General features: G+C 46.7%; 1 protein-coding gene across 4 annotated transcripts in view; it reads right to left on the reverse strand.

The window, feature by feature from the left end:
• AFF3 (ALF transcription elongation factor 3) overlaps nt 1–17,125 on the reverse strand; it is a 771,336-nt gene that overhangs the window by 68,772 nt on the left and 685,439 nt on the right. For all 4 annotated transcript variants that reach the window (XM_063953377.1, XM_063953378.1, XM_063953379.1 and 1 more), the window contains 3 exons: nt 5,141–5,324; nt 2,683–2,816; nt 1,264–1,327 (listed from right to left, as the gene is read on the reverse strand). In XM_063953377.1, the coding sequence (XP_063809447.1) occupies nt 1,264–1,327; nt 2,683–2,816; nt 5,141–5,324 (382 nt within the window). The remainder of the gene's footprint in view (nt 1–1,263; nt 1,328–2,682; nt 2,817–5,140; nt 5,325–17,125) is intronic.

Here is a 17,125-nt window from a genome sequence, read left to right on the forward strand (position 1 = left end):
GTACAGCAGCATGCACGACTCCGGGGAGTAAATGTTATCAACTTCTCGACAGATAGGGCCCAATGGAAAATGTGGAAATAGCTGCAGGATCAGAGGACTCCGACCTCAGGGCTGGTCATGCAAATAGGGCACAGGAGGATAATATGAGCTGCTGAGGTGCAGAATAGTGAAGGAGCAGCTGGTAGGGCAGCTCAGCAGCACAGTGTTCTGGGATCTCCTATGCACTGCAGTATGAAGATGGCCGCCACCTCCTGTCTCCTGGGCTAGGTATCCAGGCCAAGAATAGGGGCCCTATACTGTGGGGGAGAGGGCCTTAGAGGAGAGGATCAGAAGGGGATATAGGGGCAGGTGTTGGCTGTCACTGTGCAGCCTCCCGGGCGTCCGTTTCCGCCGTCTCGTCCGCGATCCGGCCACGGAGCTCGCCGCTGGGCAGGAGCACTAAATCCAGTCCCCGGCTTCTGGAGCTGGAGTAGGCCGCGGGACGGAAACCCCTTCTCCGGCGGTCCCACCACCCGGGGTGAGTGCTGTGGGCTTCCCACCGCTGCGGGCAGCAACAGGAGGGCTGTAGGGGCCACCAAGAGGCCGGAGTCGGGCACTTTAGACCAGAAGTAGCAGGAGCTCCTTGGGTGCACTTCTAGTCAGCTCCGCCGCTAAGCCACGCCCCCCCAACACTCCAGGTTTTGAAGAGCCGCCGCTTATTAAATATAGTCCTTTGTGTATAATTATCAGGATGTAAACATGTAAAATCATCGGCTTGCTCTGACAGTATGGTTTTGATCTTTCAAGATTTTGGAGGAGGTGGCAGCATCCCTCTAAGTCAGGCATGTCCAAACTGCGGCCCTCCAGCTGTTGAGAAACTACATATCCCAACATGCCCTGACACAGTTTTGCTGTCAGAGAATGCTAAAGCTGTGTCAGGGCATGCTGGGATGTGTAGTTTCTCAACAGCTGGAGGGCCGCAGTTTGGGCATGCCTGCTCTAAGTGACTACTACTGCATTCACATTTTGTGCTTTCAAAGTATGGAACACAATATAAATCTGGCTTTAAGAAAACTTCTTACACTGAGATAACTTAATTAGGAATTTCTGAAATCTGGATACAAGCACTCAATGATACAAGCATTTCTTAATTTAACAAAGCCAGTCATGCTTGTAATAGGTTTTATAATTATGTTTGGCGGATTGTGCTGGTGATAACTTCATGCACATAAAATACTAGGAGAAAATTAATTTATACAGTATCTGGGAAGAACGTGTACTTACCATTGCATCTGCTTTATGCTTCATCTGTTTAGCTTCCTGCATAAAATAATCTGCATTGCGAGGTCTACATGACGAGAATGAGAACACATCTGTCATCACTACTCAGGAGTTCTTAGATATACGTGTGTTATTTACAGTGATGTATTCCCTTTTCTCTAACTGTACAGTGCTAATCTGTTATTACAGTAATACTACTAGATTACATTATTTATATTATTATAGACTACCATCTACATAGTACGTGATGCATAATGCGTTTACAAACAGACTCGCACCTCTGGTACCCATCTACATTTTTGCTGGCAGGGCATACATAAGTTTTGTAAGTCCTCAGAAACGGGTTCAGTATGTATAACCGGCGTCCGGGATGCTGGCCGTCAGTATACCGACAGCGGCATCCTGGCCACCAGTATGCTGTCAGCGGGGCGAGCAATAGAAAGTCCCTTGCAGGCTTGCTGCGCTGCAGGAGCGGTGGCACGCTGCACTCACCACAGGTTATATTCTCCCACAGAGGGAGAATAGCCTGTGGTGCCGGTATTCCAGCAGCGGGATTTCACAGCTAGTCAGCATTCCAGCGTCGGCATTGTGACCGCCGGGATCCCAACTAGTGGTATTTTAACCGCTTCCCCCCAGAAATATATGTAAGAATTATATAATGCCACTTATCACACAAGAGAGCAAACAATAAGACAATACATATCAAATACCAGAAATAAACAAAGGTTATATGACTGGTATTGCCTGTGTGTCCAATAACATTTTGCAGAACACGTATATTTATTAATTTATTACCAGTTATTTATATACCACACATACACACCAGGGTTAATTTCATGCACTTATTGTAGAGAATTACAGAACCTTTCTGCTGAAGGATGCAAAGACCAATGTAACAAGAAAAAAGTAAATATCATGCATCAAGACCACCTTATTACTGCACAGTTGATAGTGCACTAGCGGAGTGAGCTATATTGTTAAACCTTTTGAACCACTCCCTTAATACGCATAGCAATGCATTAATCTCAGCACTCCACCATTTTCTTGGATCATTAAAAGAATGAAAGCAATAGTTCTGAAATGAAAGCAATAACTGTTTTAATGTGAAAAAAGACATAACTAAAAAAAATGGCACTGTATGTAACTACCACCTCCTTATAGCCTTATATATTACAGGAAAGGGGGGTACTAAAGCCATGTCCAGTGTGTTCCAAGAGACTATTTACGGCCACCTGACTTAGCCTGAGTTCCAGTTATGGCTACTAAGGTCCAATAGTAACTTCTGACAGCTGAGATGTATGCTTTCCTATATGTGTATTTTCTACAGAAACATATCGCACGTTACACCTTTATGTTATTAGATTATATAATTATATATATTAAAAGAAAACTCAATAATTTGCACAAGGTAGTAATACTCACATTGGGCTATCAAGCAACTCCTTAGATCTCCTTGCATCTTTATGCCCATTGAATACTGGAGACCAAATATCTGAGTGTTGGCCCTCTTTATTGCTCAGAGTGGTGGTACTTTCTGAGGCAATGGGACGTAACCTCTAAAAATAAACATGAAATTACTCATTTAATTTTGACTTTGCCAGAAAAAAGAATCACTAATATAAGTGAACATTAATGACCTTCAGTTTATTTCAGCCAGAAAAAGGGAGTTGTATATATGTTCAATGAAAATGTAATTGCTCAGCACCTTGATACAACATATACTGCTAAATCGTTTGGTCTGATGTGTTTACACACTTCTGTTTCAATATCGTGTCATCATCTTTATGCTAATGCTGCGGCCGATTCTTCAAAACATAGGCACCCACTTACAGCATTTTGCAGCAGTGCAAATCCATCGGTGCACCACCAGACGCACCACTGAAACCTGCACTAGGCCTATGGCAGGTGCAGTTTCTCTGAGTATGGCATACTGTGCGAGCTTGTTTATATGAAGCCGCTGTCAGTGAAACACCCGTGTATGCCTAACGAGCCCCTGTTACATCCCAGGAATGCCTACTGAATTCCACACTCCCTGCGCCCATATTCATTCTGCGTCTACATGCATTAACAATAGGGATGCACGCGCAGTACTTAAAACATTGGCCAACTTCGTGCATATTGGCATTGCGTGTACTGAGAATCCGGACCATAATTTTCATCATGCCTAAAATAGCTCTACCACATCTACTATACCGCTAACAGGTCCAGGTGGACTTTTACAGATACCGACCCCGCTGCGTCCACATCACCGCCCAAACCGCTTTCAAGCATCGCAAGGGAGCCGGGAGGCAAATTTCCCCTCCAGCTTGTATACCGGACGGTGACAACTTGGTCCGCACCTGGGTTGTCATTCCGCATATTGCGCTGTGTTAGGACATCACAGAGAGCGCTCCAGGTGCACACGGGGGGACGGAGAGTAAGCTCCCCGCTAATCTATACCAAGGATTACAATCCATCTGTTAAATACGAGACCTGTTTTCTACTGGTGCATTGCGGCTTTAACATCAAACAGCGGGTACGGTCTCAAATTATTCAGATCAGCGGCGTTGAACTTTTGAGCTGGCTATTTGCTGGACACAGTTATACCACCTGTGGGGAGCTATATACTAAACCTAATATGCTCTATTAGAACAAACAGCTTATTTCTCTGCAGTATGTCGGTATCCACCTGAACCTGGTAATTATAAGCTACATACGATAGCAATCAGTAATAACTGTATCATCTTGAGCAGCTTATAAAGCTAATCGCCTTAAAACTCCGGGGACGCCCGGTATGATTCAATAGTCCTATTGTTATTTGAACATTTGCACTGATATATGGATTTGGTATTCTAGCCTATTTCAAACTGTTTTGGCACATATGATTGAATAATGAAATTGAGTGTTATTTCTCAACATTTATATATATATATATATATATATATATATATTAGAAAATTGATTACATAAAGAGTTTAAATTAACAAACATAAGTTTGGTTTTAATAAAGTATTTTTTAATTCATTAATTGGACTCCTTGGCTGTTATATCTGAGATACAGTGCATATGGATATATGAGCGCCTCTATTAACTTCTTTTTGTTCAGGCATATTCATTAGGAGCGTTACACAACTCCTATATAGAGGCGAATGTATACAAAGCACTGAATCCAGGTTTTATTTGGACAATACAGTATAAGTCTATAATAATATTGTTTTTAATACACACAGGCATTGCAAAAAATTAGTGTTGATTTATGTAGGTGCAATATTTTCATCTCGCAGCTAACAAACTTCAGGATCTGTGTAACTTTAAATGCGACATCTCACAGCACAAACTTCAAGATCTGTGTAACTCTAAATGCGACGTCTAACAGCACAAACTTTCTGTAGTGCACTTACACAGTCACAAAGCACCAGGCCGTGACACATGCAACTCTAGATGCACGATTCAGTTGCATGCGCACTGTGCTTATAAATGCAACTATTGTAGACTGACTACTGCTCACACCTAGGCTGCAAGCAGAAATCAGCCTCTGAGACATATCTTGTGAAGCCACTGGAAGCTATTTTGGCAGCACTCGTGGGTAACGGAATCAGCCCCCATATGGTGGGCTACAATCCTGCATTGTAATGTTGCACAAAGACACTTACATGCAAATTGGAATCAAGACCTACAATGTCATTTACAGCCTGAAAGATTCAATCTTTAACACTTGCGAGTCACCAACCTAACTCTATCAAAGTTCTACATATTTGGATTTCATACGAGTGTTAAAATATATTTGCATCTTTTCCATGATTACATAGCTGACCAAACTTTTTTTCACAAAGTGGACTATAGCCCAGACAAAACCTTATTGAAAACACAAGTAGATTATTATAGAAATGAAACCACATACCTGCCGAGCATGTGAACTATTCTCTGGCCTATGATGTCGGCTGCAAGGAATATAAGATGGTACAAAGCTTTCTTCGCTTTTGCTTGAAGAGAAGCCATTATTTGTACATTTCTGTCTAGGCTCCTCCGGAACAAAAGGTAGAGGAGATAAACATTTCTCAGTTTTGGTTAGATGCTGGTCAAAGCTGAAAAATAAAAAAAAGTGAAGGTACTACATTTCTTATAAGTGTAACTGTAAATTGTGGTAATTGGGTTAGAGTGCCCTTCACCATCATGGCCACTAGACCTAAGCAGTCACTGGTGCTAGGGGGAGTGGCCACTGGCAGGCCGTGACAATACTTCAAGGCCGAAGGAAGCACAGAGGTAAACCAACACTGAAGTAAGGTGTGTTGGGCATTTAGGGGGTCATTCAGAGTTGTTCGCTCGTTGCCGATTTTCGCAATGGAGCGATTAAGGCAAAAATGCGCATGGTATGCAGTGCGCATGCGCTAAGTATTTTAGCACAAAACTTAGTAGATTTACTCACGTCCGAACAAAGAATTTTCATCGTTGAAGTGATCGGAGTGTGATTGACAGGAAGTGGGTGTTTCTGGGCGGAAACTGACCGTTTTCTGGGAGTGTGCGGAAAAATGCAGGCGTACCAGGATAAAACGCAGGAGTTTCTGGAGAAACGGGTGAGTGGCTGGCCGAACGCAGGGCGTGTTTGTGACGTCAAACCAGGAACGAAAAGGGCTGAGCTGATCGCAGTGTAGGAGTAAGTCTCGAGCTACTCAGAAACTGCTAAGAATTATTCATTCGCAATTCTGCTAATCTTTCGTTCGCTATTCTGCTAAGCTAAGATACACTCCCAGAGGGCGGCGGCCTAGCGTGTGCAATGCTGCTAAAAGCAGCTAGCGAGCGAACAACTCGGAATGAGGGCCTTAGCGTGTAGTTTTACTAAGGATCTGTTTATTTCTGGGCTTCAGCTAGTATTAGGAAGCTACGCTTTGAACTAGAAGCAGCATAAGAATCAGATTGTTGTAAATATCTCACACTGTATATGGAATAGACATACCATCCAACTGCCTCGCTTTGGATAGTCCTGCTTTTCAAGTGCTGTGCTGCCGTCCCACCCATGGACCTTAGTGTCTCATGGGGAAAAAGTTGGGGGGAACACTCTCTCACATTCCTTCCTGAGACATTGATCAGACTTATCTGTTCCAGCTACTTAATGGATCAGGAAGACACTGTCACAGGATTTAACAGTCTAGGTGAGTACCAGTACCTATTTTTATGGTACCAGTACCTTTATTCAAATAAAAAAACAACACACACATAAGAGCTGATATGGGTATAATACTGTATGTATTCACATATCATGCCAACAAGCCCTGTTTAGCATGCACAGACTTTGCTACTTAGCCACGCCAAAAAACTAATCATGTACAAGTATCTAGTACACTATAAATGTAAGAAAAAGTAGTACAATAGATGAAACCATACACGATCAAGGTTAGCAGGCAAAAGAAAGGTCCAAAATGACCGAACTATACCATGGCCCAGATGTAATAGCGGCCAAGTTTGCTGAGGTGCGGGATGCCGTTCGAATTGTTTTTAGTGCAAATTGATATTATTAGTTTTCACTAAACGGGTAAACAAGACAATCTATTTTTTTTTTTTATAATCACATTTTCTCTTACGTCCTAGAGGATGCTGGGGTCCACATTAGTACCATGGGGTATAGACGGGTCCACCAGGAGCCATTGGCACTTTAAGAGTTTGAGAGTGTGGGCTGGCTCTTCCCTCTATGCCCCTCCAACCATACTCAGTTTAGAAAATGTGCCCGGAGGAGACGGTCACAGCTAGGGGAGCTCCATAGGAATTTCTCTGGTTTTATTTTTTTATTAGAGTATAGGCACAGGGAGGCTGCTGGCAACAGCCTCCTTGCTTCGTGGGACTAAGGGGGGGAGTAGTGTCCGCCCTGAGGGGTCTGAGTCACTATCTCCGCTGACAGGACACTGAGCTCCTGAGGAGAATGAACGTTCGCCACCACAGGTGATCGCTCATCCCCGCAGCATGCCGCCACCCCCTTACAGAGCCAGAAGATTCAAGTGGCGAGTGAGTCACCAGCTCCCCTAGCAAGCGGGCAGCCGGTGTGAAGCGGCAACAGGGTGGAAGCGCAGTACTAACTGCGCTCCGGAGGCTCAGCGGTACTTAGTGCGGCGCTGTGAAGGGCGCCCTGAGCCAGCGCCGTACCCTACACTGGTATTGAAGTCTGTCAGGGGCCCTGGTTCCTATGCCAGCATAATACTCAGGCCAGTATAAATGAACAGTGGCCAGTATAAATGAAGCAGCTTCTCCTCAGAAGCGGACCCAGCAGCGTTCAGCGCTATTTTTCCTGCCTGCTGATCACTTTGGAGATGCTGACAGGGAGAGCTGTTCCTCCAAATCAACTCCAGCTATCCTGTATGGTACCGGGAGGGGGGGGGGGGGGGCTGTGTAAATGCTGTGTAGCCTATTAAGGTGCACAGTAAGCGCTGGGTAGGGGCTTCCATCTATCAAAAAAAGCGCTGTGTGTGTGGGTTGGCTCCAATCTCTGTGGCTCTCTTGGCATTCTTAGGGGGAAACTGTATCTGTCCTTTCCCTGTGTGTGTGTGTGTGTGGAGTGTTTGTTGTCTTCAAAATCCATGTCTAGGGACTCTGTGTCATAAGCTGCAGAGGATAATTCCTCTCAGGATGATCCCATTCCATGTAATCAGGATTGTACTGTTGTATCACAGATCCCTACAAGGCAGCCTGAGTGGTTAGCCTCTCTTAAGGGTATGATTTCTCAGATTTCTACTAGGGTAGCACAGACTGAGACTGCAACTCAGGTTTTACAGAATTCTATGGCAGGTTGGTCTGGTTCTGTTCCTTCTTGGGCCCCTAGCGTACACCCTCAAAAACGTGCTCTTGCCCAGATTATATAAAATGACATGGATACCGATTCTGACACGGCAGACGGTGATGGGGATGTGCTGCGGGGGGCAACATCTCTTGCAAAAGGAGTGCAGTTGATGATTGAGGCCATTAGAGATGTGTTGAATATTGCTGACACAACACATGAGCAGGTTGAGAAGGCTTACTTCACGGATAATAAGAAAGCCTCGCTAACCTTCCCAGCGTCTAAAGAACTAAACGCTATATTTGAAAAATCCTGGGAAAACCCAGAAAAAATTCCAGATCCCAAGAAAGGTTCTGATTGCTTTTCCCTTCCCTGAGGAGGATAGAAAGAAATGGGAAAAGCCACCCATAGTTGACGCATCTGTTTCCAGATTGTCAAAGAAGGTGCTTTTACCTGTCCCGGGAACTACCGCGTTAAAAGAACTGGCAGATCGCAAAATTGACACTACACTCAAATCCATACACACGGCTTCAGGGGCGATACTGTGATCTATTATTGCCTGTGCATGGATTTCTAAAGCTATTGTAAAGTGGTCAGGCGTGTTGCTTGAGGACTTGGATACAATGGATAAAAGTGACGTTGAATTGTTTTTACGCAACATACAGGATTCTGCAGGATTTATGGTGGAATCCATGAAGGACCTGGGTTCGATGGTTGCAGGGATATCTTCCATGTCTGTCTCGGCTCGCAGGGGACTCTGGCTACGCCAATGGTCTGCCGACGCGGATTCCAGGAGAGGTGTGGAGAACCTACCCTACACAGGTCAGTCTCTATTTGGGGAGGCGTTGGATGCGTGGATTTCCACGGCAACCGCGGGTAGGTCAACTTTTCTTCCCTCAGCCTCGCCAGCTACGAAGAAACCTTTTTCTTCGTCTACATCGCAGTCCTTTCGGACGGCTAAAACAAAGAGGACCAAGCCTACTAACACCTTCTTTAGAGGAGGACGGGCAAAATCCAAAAAAACTGCTACTGCAGGTTCCCAAGAACAGAAGCCTGCTTCTGGTACATCAAAATCCTCAGCATGACGGTGGACTGCACAGCCTGGAGGAGGGGCAGGTGGGGGGCGAGACTCAGGCGTTTCAGCAACGTCTGGGTGTCGTCCGGTCTGGATCCCTGTTTACAGGATATTATGTCCTAGTGGTACAGACTGGAGTTACAACAACTCCCGCCTCACCGTTTCTTCAAATCGGGCTTGCCAGCTTTATTGGCAGACAGGGCTGTCCTACAGGAAGCCATCCAAAAATTGGAAAAGTCAAAGGTCATTGTCCCAGTTCCACCTCATATGCAAAACAAAGGTTATTATTTGAACCTTTTCGTGGTACCGAAACTGGATGGTTCAGTCAGGCCAATTTTGAACTTGAAATCACTAAACCCCTTTCTGAGGGAGTTCAAATTCAAAATGGAGTCTCTGAGAGCAGTGATCTCAGGTCTGGAGGAAGGGGAGTTCCTGGTATCCCTGGATATCAAGGATGCATACCTCCATGTTCCGATTTGGCCACCGCATCAGGCTTATCTCCGATTCGCACTGTTAGACAGTAATTTTCAGTTCCAGGCACTACCATTCGGCCTCTCCACAGCACCGAGTGTGTTCACCAAGGTGATGGCAGAGATGATGGTTCTCCGCAGGCAGGGGTTGAACATCATCCCATATCTGGACGATCTGCTGATAAAGGCATCGTCCAGGGAGATGTTGTTGCAGTCCATTGTTCTCACGACTCATCTGCTCAGGGAACACTTTTGGATCCTGAACCTTCCAAAATCACATTTGGAGCCGACAAGGAGATTGTCTTTTCTGGGAATGATCCTTGACACGGAAGTACAGAGGGTGTTTCTACCAGAGGAGAAAGCATTGGTGATTCAAACAATGGTTCGGGACGTCCTGAAGCCTGGTATTGGTTCACCAGTGCATTCGCCTTCTGGGGAAGATGGTTGCTTCTTACAAGGCTCTACAGTACGGAAGGTTTCATCCTCGGTCCTTCCAACTGGATCTCCTGGACAAGTGGTCGGGTTCTCATCTCCACACGCACCAGAGAATACGTCTGTCGCCGAAAGCAAGGATTTCACTCCTATGGTGGCTGCAATTCACCTTCTGGAGAGCCGCAGGTTCGGTATTCAGGATTGGATCCTTATAACCACGGATGCAAGTCTCTGGGGCTGGGGTGCAGTCACTCAGGGGGTAACCTTCCAAAGAAGGTGGTCAAGCCTGGAATCCAGTCTTCCGATAAAACATTCTGGAACTAAGAGCCGTCTACAACGGTCTTCTCCAAGCGGCTCATCTTCTGCGAGATCGAGCCATTCAAGTACAGTCGGACAATGTAACGACGGTGGCCTACATAAACCAACAGGGCGGAATGAAGAGCAGAGCTGCAATGTCAGAGGTAACAAGAATCCTCCTATGGGCGGAAAAACACCCGTTGGCGTTGTCAGCAATCTTCATTCCGGGTGTAGACAACTGGGAAGCGGGCTTCCTCAGGAGACACGATCTCCATCCAGGAGAGTGGGGCCTCCATCCGGAGGTGTTCACGGAGGTGACGGATCTTTGGGGTGTACCTCAAATAGACATAATGGCCTCCCGTCTCAACAAGAAGCTTCGGAGGTATTGTTTCAGGTCAAGGGACCCGCAAGCCGTGGCAGTGGACGCACTAGTGTCTACGTGGGTGTTCAAGTCGGTGTACATGTTTCCTCCACTTCCACTCATTCCAAGAGTTCTAAAACTCACAAGGAGAACAAGAGTTCAGGCAATCCTGATTGCTCCAGACTGGCCAAGAAGGGCTTGGTACGCGGATCTTCTGGGTTTTCTGCTGGAAGATCCGAGGCCTCTTCCTCTTCGGGAGGACCTACTGCAACAGGTTCCGTTTGCTTATCAAGACTTGCCGCGGCTACGTTTGACGGCATGGAGGTTGAACGTCTAAACATTACAATCGTATTTGGAAAAAATAATTTGCAACTTTATAACGATTCCCTTGCTACAAAAAAACGAATACGATTCCCAAGTACCTTCTAAGTTGGGAGTACAGCAAAATATAGCGAGTAACTGTGCACCCTGGCAAATCTTTGCTGCACTGCAGGTGGGGCAGATATAACGTGCAGAAAGATTTAAACTCGGGAGGAGCGTGCCCAAACTCAAAACTGAATTGCTTTGTAAATAAAAAAACTGTTCAGCATTTATGGGCTACATACAAAACCAGACAGTATTTATACTGCATCCAAAAACAAAAATAAGAATTTACTTACCGATAATTCTATTTCTCGGAGTCCGTAGTGGATGCTGGGGTTCCTGAAAGGACCATGGGGAATAGCGGCTCCGCAGGAGACAGGGCACAAAAAGTAAAGCTTTAGGATCAGGTGGTGTGCACTGGCTCCTCCCCCTATGACCCTCCTCCAAGCCTCAGTTAGGATACTGTGCCCGGACGAGCGTACACAATAAGGAAGGATTTTGAATCCCGGGTAAGACTCATACCAGCCACACCAATCACACTGTACAACCTGTGATCTGAACCCAGTTAACAGTATGATAACAGCGGAGCCTCTGAAAAGATGTCTCACAACAATAATAACCCGATTTTTGTAACTATGTACAAGTATTGCAGATAATCCGCACTTGGGATGGGCGCCCAGCATCCACTACGGACTCCGAGAAATAGAATTATCGGTAAGTAAATTCTTATTTTCTCTATCGTCCTAGTGGATGCTGGGGTTCCTGAAAGGACCATGGGGATTATACCAAAGCTCCCAAACGGGCGGGAGAGTGCGGATGACTCTGCAGCACCGAATGAGAGAACTCCAGGTCCTCCTCAGCCAGGGTATCAAATTTGTAGAATTTAGCAAACGTGTTTGCCCCTGACCAAGTAGCTGCTCGGCAAAGTTGTAAAGCCGAGACCCCTCGGGCAGCCGCCCAAGATGAGCCCACTTTCCTTGTGGAATGGGCTTTTACTGATTTTGGCTGTGGCAATCCTGCCACAGAATGTGCAAGCTGAATTGTACTACAAATCCAACGAGCAATCGTCTGCTTAGAAGCAGGAGCACCCAGCTTGTTGGGTGCATACAGGATAAACAGCGAGTCAGATTTTCTGACTCCAGCCGTCCTGGAAACATATATTTTCAAGGCCCTGACAACGTCAAGCAACTTAGAGTCCTCTAAGTCCCTGGTAGCCGCAGGTACCACAATAGGTTGGTTCATGTGAAATGCAGAAACCACCTTAGGTAGAAATTGAGGACGAGTCCTCAATTCCGCCCTGTCAGAATGAAAAATTAAGTAAGGGCTTTTATATGATAAAGCCGCCAATTCTGACACACGCCTGGCTGAAGCCAAGGCTAACAGCATCGACACCTTCCATGTGAGATATTTTAAGTCCACAGTGGAAAGTGGTTCAAACCAATGTGACTTTAGAAAACTCAACACCACATTGAGATCCCAAGGTGCCACTGGAGGCACAAAAGGAGGCTGTATGTGCAGGACCCCTTTTACAAATGTCTGAACTTCAGGTACTGAAGCCAGTTCTTTCTGGAAGAAAATCGACAGGGCCGAAATTTGAACCTTAATGGACCCTAATTTTAGGCCCATAGACAGTCCTGTTTGCAGGAAATGAAGGAAACGACCCAGTTGAAATTCCTCTGTAGGGGCCTTCTTGGCCTCACACCACGCAACATATTTACGCCAAATGCGGTGATAATGTTTTGCGGTTACGTCCTTCCTGGCTTTGACCAGAGTAGGGATGACTTCTTCTGGAATGCCTTTTTCCCTCAGGATCCGGCGTTCAACCGCCATGCCGTCAAACGCAGCCGCGGTAAGTCTTGGAACAGACAAGGCTCCTGCAGTAGCAGGTCCTTTCTTAGAGGTAGAGGCCACGGTTCGTCCGTGAGCATCTCTTGAAGTTCCGGGTACCAAGTCCGTCTTGGCCAATCCGGAACCACGAGTATAGTTCTTACTCCTCTCCTTCTTATGATTCTCAGTACTTTTGGTATGAGAGGCAGAGGAGGGAACACATACACTGACTGGTACACCCACGGCGTTACCAGAGCGTCCACTGCTATTGCCTGAGGGTCCCTTGACCTGGCGCAATATCTGTCCAGTTTTTTGTTGAGGCGGGACGCCATCATGTCCACCTTTGGTTTTTCCCAACGGTTTACAATCAGGTGGAAGACTTCTGGGTGAAGTCCCCACTCTCCCGGGTGAAGGTCGTGTCTGCTGAGGAAGTCTGCTTCCCAGTTGTCCACTCCCGGAATGAATACTGCTGACAGTGCTATCACATGATTTTCCGCCCAGTGAAGAATCCTTGCAGCTTCTGCCATTGCCCTCCTGCTTCTCGTGCCGCCCTGTCTGTTAACGTGGGCGACTGACGTGATGTTGTCCGATTGGATCAACACCGCCTGACCCTGAAGCAGAGGTTTTGCTTGACTTAGGGCATTGTAAATGGCCCTTAGTTCCAGAATGTTTATATGAAGAGACGTTTCCAGGCTTGACCACAGGCCCTGGAAATTCCTTCCCTGTGTGACTGCTCCCCAGCCTCTCAGGCTGGCATCCGTGGTTACCAGGATCCAATCCTGAATGCCAAATCTGCGGCCCTCTAGTAGATGAGCACTCTGCAGCCACCACAGGAGAGACACCCTTGTCCTTGGCGACAGGGTTATCCGCTGATGCATCTGCAGATGCGATCCGGACCATTTGTCCAGTAGATCCCACTGAAATGTTCTTGCATGGAATCTTCCGAATGGAATCGCTTCGTAAGAAGCCACCATTTTCCCCAGGACCCTCGTGCACTGATGCACTGAGACCTGTCCTGGTTTTAGGAGGTTCCTGACTAGCTCGGATAACTCCCTGGCCTTCTCCTCCGGGAGAAACACCTTCTTCTGGACTGTGTCCAGAATCATTCCTAGGAACAGTAGACGTGTCGTTGGAATCAGCTGCGATTTTGGAATATTTAGAATCCACCCGTGCTGACGTAACACTACCTGAGATAGTGCTACTCCGACTTCTAACTGTTCCCTGGATCTTGCCCTTATCAGGAGATCGTCCAAGTAAGGGATAATTAAAATGTCTTTTCTTCTTAGAAGAATCATCATTTCGGCCATTACCTTGGTAAAGACCCGAGGTGCCGTGGACAATCCAAACGGCAGCGTCTGAAACTGATAATGACAGTTTTGTACTACAAACCTGAGGTACCCTTGGTGAGAAGGGTATATCGGGACGTGGAGATAAGCATCCTTGATGTCCAGAGACACCATATAGTCCCCTTCTTCCAGGTTTGCTATCACTGCTCTGAGTGACTCCATCTTGAATTTGAACCTTTTTATGTAAGTGTTCAAGGATTTCAGATTTAAAATTGGTCTCACCGAGCCGTCCGGCTTCGGTACCACAAACAGCGTGGAATAATACCCCTTTCCTTGTTGCAGGAGGGGTACCTTGATTATCACCTGCTGGGAATACAGCTTGTGAATGGCTGCCAAAACTGCCTCCCTGTCGGAGGGAGACTTTGGTAAAGCAGACTTCAGGAAACGACGAGGGGGAAACGCCTCGAATTCCAGTTTGTACCCCTGCGATACTACCTGTAGAATCCAGGGATCCACTTGCGAGTGAGCCCACTGCGCGTTGAAATTCTTGAGACGGGCCCCCACCATATCTGAGTCTGCTTGTAAAGCCCCAGCGTCATGCTGAAGACTTGGCAGAAGCAGGGGAGGGCTTCTGCTCCTGTGAAGCGTACTTATGGGAACGAAAGGACTGAGTTTGAAAAGACGGTGTCTTTTTCTGCTGATGTGGAGTGACCTGGGGTAAAAAGGTGGATTTTCCAGCCGTTGCCGTGGCCACCAGGTCCGATAGACCAGCCCCAAATAACTCCTCCCCTTTATACGGCAATACTTCCATGTGCCGTTTGGAATCCGCATCCCCTGACCACTGTCGCGTCCATAACGCTCTTCTGGCAGAGATGGACATAGCACTTATTCTTGATGCCAGGGTGCAAATATCCCTCTGTGCATCACGCATATATAGTAGTGCATCCTTTAAATGTTCTATAGTTAACAAAATATTGTCCCTATCCAGGGTATCAATATTCTCGGTCAGGGAATCCGACCATGCGACTCCAGCACTGCACATCCAGGCTGAGGCGATTGCTGGTCGCAGTATAACACCAGTATGTGTGTATATACTTTTTAGGATATTTTCCAGCCTTCTATCAGCTGGTTCTTTGAGGGTAGCCGTATCAGGAGACGGTAACGCTACTTGTTTTGATAAACGTGTGAGCGCCTTATCTACCCTAGGGGGTGTTTCCCAACGCGCCCTAACCTCTGGCGGGAAAGGATATAATGCTAATAATTTTTTAGAAATTAGCTGTTTTTTATCGGGGGAAACCCACGCTTTTTCACACACCTCATTTATTTCCTCTGACTCAGGAAAAAATATTGGTAGTTTTTTCTCTCCCCACATAATACCCTTCTTTGTGGTACTTGTAGTGTCAGAAAGGTTCAATGCCTCTTTCATTGCCGTGATCATGTAACGTGTGGCCCTACTGGACATTACGTTTGTCTCGTCACCGTCGACACTAGACTCAGTATCTGTGTCAGGGTCTGTGTCGACTCACTGAGGTAACGGGCGTTTTAGCGCCCCTGACGGTGTCTGAGACGCCTGGACAGGCACTAATTGATTTGCCGGCTGTCTCATGTCGTCAACAGTTTTCTGCAAATTGCTGACATTATCACTTAATTGTTTAAATACAATCATCCAGTCAGGTGTCGACTCCCTAGGGGGTGACATCACCAACACAGGCAACTGCTCCGCCTCCACATAATTTTCCTCCTCATACATGTCGACACACGCGTACCGACACACAGCACACACACCGGGAATGCTCTGATAGAGGACAGGACCCCACTTAGCCCTTTGGAGAGACAGAGGGAGAGTCTGCCAGCACACACCCAGCGCTATATATATATATATACAGGGATAACCTTATATAAGTGTTATTCCCTTATAGCTGCTGTTATTATCGTTATTTGCTGCCAAAAATGCCCCCCCTTCTCTTTTTTACCCTGATTCTGAAGCAGGACTGCAGGGGAGAGTCAGGGAGCCGTCCTTCCAGCGGAGCTGTGAGGGAAAATGGCGCTTGTGTGCTGAGGAGATAGGCTTCGCCCCTTCACGACGTCCTTATCTCCCGCTTTTCTGTGTAAAATGGCAGGGGATTAAAATACATCCATATAGCCCAGGAGCTATATGTGATGTATTCTGTTTTGCCACCTAAGGTATTCCGTTATATTGCGTCTCAGGGCGCTCCCCCCCCAGCGCCCTGCACCCTCAGTGACCGGAGTGTGAAGTGTGCTGAGAGCAATGGCGCACAGCTGCGGTGCTGTGCGCTACCTTAGTCTGAAGACAGGATGTCTTCTGCCGCCGATTTCACCGGACCTCTTCGTCTCTTCTGGCTCTGTAAGGGGGACGGCGGCGCGGCTCCGGTGACCCATCCAGGCTGAACCTGTGATCGTCCCTCTGGAGCTAGTGTCCAGTAGCCTAAGAAACCCGATCCACTCTGCACTCAGGTGAGTCCGTTTCTTCTCCCCTTAGTCCCACGATGCAGTGAGCCTGTTGCCAGCAGGACTCACTGAAAATAAAAAAACCTAACTAAACTTTTATTCTAAGCAGCTCAGGAGAGCCACCTAGATTGCACCCTTCTCGGCCGGGCACAAAAATCTAACTGAGGCTTGGAGGAGGGTCATAGGGGGAGGAGCCAGTGCACACCACCTGATCCTAAAGCTTTACTTTTTGTGCCCTGTCTCCAGCGGAGCCGCTATTCCCCATGGTCCTTTCAGGAACCCCAGCATCCACTAGGACGATAGAGAAAATACATTTATTTATACCCCTCACATTGCTGCATAGTTTGTCCAGGTGCACAGTTCCTTGCTCTTTTTTTGCTTTACTCCCACCTTGTATACTAAGGGGTTGATTCTGCACTGCATGCAGGGGCATCTGTGTCTCCATCTTTTGTAGTTGTACATCTGTGACTTTATGCAAATGCTGGTACAAGCTCTTCCCGGGTGCACAGTCGTGCGTCCGATGTGCTTTTAGCATCTTTATAT

This window comes from Pseudophryne corroboree, chromosome 2 (genome assembly GCF_028390025.1).
Source record: "Pseudophryne corroboree isolate aPseCor3 chromosome 2, aPseCor3.hap2, whole genome shotgun sequence".
NCBI lineage: Eukaryota > Metazoa > Chordata > Amphibia > Anura > Myobatrachidae > Pseudophryne > Pseudophryne corroboree.